This window comes from Brassica oleracea, chromosome C8, assembly GCF_000695525.1.
Source record: "Brassica oleracea var. oleracea cultivar TO1000 chromosome C8, BOL, whole genome shotgun sequence".
NCBI lineage: Eukaryota > Viridiplantae > Streptophyta > Magnoliopsida > Brassicales > Brassicaceae > Brassica > Brassica oleracea.
This window is the reverse complement of record NC_027755.1, coordinates 1,031,643-1,035,804: the sequence shown is the minus strand read 5'-3', so window position 1 is coordinate 1,035,804 and position 4,162 is coordinate 1,031,643. Positions and strand designations below refer to the sequence as shown.

At 34.1% G+C, this 4,162-nt stretch overlaps 1 protein-coding gene across 1 annotated transcript; it reads right to left on the bottom strand.

The window, feature by feature from the left end:
• Positions 1-1,550: 1,550 nt before the first annotated feature.
• On the bottom strand, positions 1,551-2,881 carry LOC106311214. The gene is made up of 3 exons (XM_013748430.1): positions 2,822-2,881; positions 1,966-2,675; positions 1,551-1,875 (listed from the first exon to the last, which is right to left on the bottom strand). Exons 1-3 carry the CDS (start codon positions 2,879-2,881, stop codon positions 1,551-1,553), a joined length of 1,095 nt encoding a protein of 364 aa, XP_013603884.1.
• Positions 2,882-4,162: the final 1,281 nt, after the last annotated feature.

The following is a 4,162-nucleotide window of genomic DNA, read 5'->3' as shown; positions in this document are numbered from 1 at the left end:
GTCTGTCAATACCCGCAAACGCCTCTGCACTCTCCTGCTGAGCTGACTGATGGTCTTCACTTGCCATGAAAGCTGTTCTAAACAACTCATACGCCTCATTCTCAGACGAGTTGATATCACATGGCTTATCAGGCCTTATATCTCCGTGTTTAGACCAGAATTTACAAATCTTGTACTTCGGATCCATCCCTCTAATCACAAGATGCTCGAAAACTGTATCACTAGACTGATGGCAGACATTGCGGCAATCAACACAAAGGAAGAACATTTCAGCTGGAACACCTAAACGGCTCGATGAAGAAGACACAAAGTCACTGGCTCCTTTCTCATACTCAAGGCTATTCCTGTCGAGTTACCACAAGTGTGAGATAAACAGTTTAGCATAATGAGATATACAAAACGAGAAATTAAAAGAGTGTGAAGTGAAGTTAATACCTTGGTAACCAAACCCAAGATTTATCCATGTTTCAGCTCCAAACCAAGTTTACATACAAGAGATTAACTTTATCAACCCACAAAGAACAAAACAGAACGAGAGTTCTTAAATGGAATTGTTTTGTTACTAATTTTGCCTGATAGATTTCTTGAACTTTGATTTGACCTAGCTACAAAAGAATACAACGGTGTTAATAAACCCAGCAAATTATAATCTTCATCGAGAAACCTAAAGAGCACAAAAACGGTATCTTAATCAAAAACTCTGGAACGATATCTCCCTGCAATAGAGAGCACAAAAACGAATCAATTAAACATGCAATTAAATCACTACTACGAAAGAGATAAACGGTTAACAATCAGAATTGGAGACAATGTGAGAAAACCCGAGTTCACCTTCGACTGATTGGAGATGGATTTCGATCAGAGGGGACGTGATTTTGCCGATTCTGGATGAGATAAGTAAAGAGCTTGATAATTGAGAGTGAGATTTGATGTGAGCTAGATTCAGAGAAATGAGAGGTTTTGGTTTCAGATTATCGATCGAATGGAGGAAATGGGGGAGACACAAACGAGAGATGGGAGAACCCTAATTTTGGGGGTTTCTATTTTTTATTTGGAGCTTCATTGATTTTAGGAGTCAAAATTTTTCTAAGTGTCGCGGGCATTACCGCGCTAACTAAAGATAACAGTTTTTATGTTTCTTTGCTATAATACATAAGCGGCTCCTGCAAAACCGTACGCTTATTTTAATTTTTTTAAGTCGACATTCGAACATAACGTCTCGTAAAAGGCAAACGCTATGTTTAAAACACGGGTATCGAAAACATAGCATAATCGTAAAAAACGCTATTCTGATATGCTATTAAAGCCAATTTTTCTTGTAGTGTGCCTTGACACTTGACTATTTTATTCACTTAGCTATATGAATAAAAGTGTATATTTCTACACAATAATAACCATACGGATTGTCAGATTCAAGGCGTCCTAAATTCAATATTTGTTGCAAGATGATTTCACTTAAAAAATCGAACTGAATCATGAAAAAAACAATGTCTTAAATCTTAGCAGTCCAAACCGGTAAAGAGAAAATAAAAGCGACAGCAATAGTATGACTAGATAGAAACTGGAGGAAGCCAGCAAGGTGTGGAGATAAAACCGTCGGGAGCTTTATAATGATGTGTGTCTCCGGTAGTGAGATCATAAGAACCAAAGCCATGTCCCACCATAAAATAGATGGTGCTAGGTTTCAGACCGGGGCATGAGCTAGCCGGGATACAAAAAGCCTCGTTACTTGCAATGAAAATGCACATTTCTCCAATATCCTCTGTGTAACACATGAATTTTCCTTCAGCCGTCTCCTCCTCACTAAACACCATGAACCTCTTTGTTTTGTATTCAATTCCATTTAACACCGATGAGTAGGAGCCATGAGCGTACCTGCACATATGCAACCACAGTTATCTCAACACACTCTCTTTTTTTTCCCCAATGAATTCACACATGAATTATTGATTTTAAAGAGTGTACCATTTGACTAGGTAACGTTCATCACTAGAGGATGACTCCACAAGGTATTCCCTCCTTGAACACATACTCAAAGTCTTCCACTCAGACTGATCCAGCTCTGGATGGTCGCGGTAGACCAACTTATGGTGCTCAGTGTTTTCATTTAGATGATAGGAGAAAAAGTGAATGCCTCCAGGAGCAGATAAGTAGAATCTCTTGTATCTTTTTGAATACATGACATTTGAGTTTTCACAGCAGTGGAAAGGGGTTAAGATGTTAGTCCACTCAAGGTCACGACCGGGCCTGCACAGACTCAACTGGTCACCTGAAAACTTGATAGCCACTACACAGTCTTCATCACCAAGAGGAGAGGAAGACGACATTGCTACGTTACATACTTGTTCGATTTGTTCACTGGGAAGATCAGTAAGCCGAGGCAGAGGAATCACGGTGGGGTTTGATTTGGATGCAAAAGGACTGAAAATGTCGCTGATACGTACGATACGATCATGACGGTCATAGAAAAAACTCCATCCATGGGAAGTTCCAATCATTTCTTCGTCCTTGAGCTCTTTAGGTATTGTTTTGTCATGGAGAGTCAGTATCTGCTCTTTTGCCGGGTAAAACAAGAGAACATCTCCAATTTTGCAGCCGCTCGGCAAAACTTCTTGAACCCTAGTACCAAGTGTCAAGTACGGGCCGGTTGAGAACAAACGAAAGCACTTGTGGATCTGTCAAGTAAACTCGGACATCAGATCTTGTCTAAAAAACTCAAACTCAGTTGTGTTCTACTACAAAAGCATAGCTGAACAAAACCTAACTAATACAGAAGTAAACAAACAGAAAGCTAGAGAAGGGAGGAGAAGCTTTTACATACGCAAACATTGTTGTTGCGGGAAGAGAGCCTGGCGGAGAGACGGATGAGAAGCTGAGACATTTTTGGCAAAATTATAAAATTACCAAAATTTTTGATGAATAACAAAGAAAAAGTCTACTAAATATTTTCTCCAATATCCACCATTAAAAGAGAGGAGAGCCACTCAAGATCGATTTTACCAATCTTCTTTCCACTTTCCTTTTTGGTTAAATATACTTATGGAAACTTGCAGGAAGAAGGCTTTATTTTCATCATTTTCTCTATAATATATTATATTCATTCTCTGTTTTTATTTATCCCCTATATATTATTTGTGAAACATTACAACTTCTTTCTGTATCCAAGTGTCATCACGATTCTTAGAATTATTAGAGAAATATGTTGGTCCATCTAATTATATAATAAGTTTTTTATTAAACTAACCATAAATTCATTATTAATATCATTTATTATTTTCTTAAATAAAGATTACGGAATTGCCTAATGTGGCTAAAGTATATATGACAATTAATGATTTTGAATAATAAAGATCTGATAAAAAAATAATATATCTTCTATCAAATTTGTTTAATTTTAAACTATTAAAATAATTTTAAAAAAAATCACAATAACCATATTATAAAAATTAATCATTAAGATCTAAAATATATATGTATATATATCATTCTAAATTAAACTATAAACCATATTGAATAAATAAATATTTTAGTTTCAAAATTTACTTTGAATAATTTTTTTTGATAATTGATAATTTTTTTAAATTATAAATTACTAAAATTATTAATCTCACAATGAAAATTTTGTTATCAGTAAATTAAATTTTTTGCTATTAAAGATACACATGATCAAAAAAATATATGATTAAAAAGCATCATTTAATAGACATTAATATTAAAAATATACTATGTATGTTAATATCATTTAAATTTAATTACATCCTATCAAATTTAAAAAAAAAAATGTTTGGATTAATAAAATTGATTTATACGTTCGCACCAATTTAATTATATATGTAATAGTTACTGATTTTTAATTATTCAATATATATTTATTATTTCATAATATGTAAAAATATATAATACATAAAATAATTTATATATATAATGTTTATTACGCGCAAGGCGCGGATCTTAATCTAGTTTATACAATATTCGCTTCACCATGGACCACTGGTTAAGTCTACAATAACTTTCTTTTAAGAAAATCTGTTACATGCAATAATTCATGTAACATGCAACCAGTGTCCTTTTAACCCTAAACAATTTGTTCATTTTATGTATAAGATTTTAGTTAACTTTGGTTAATATAATTGCAGCATGAAGTTCATGCATCACGTGAACT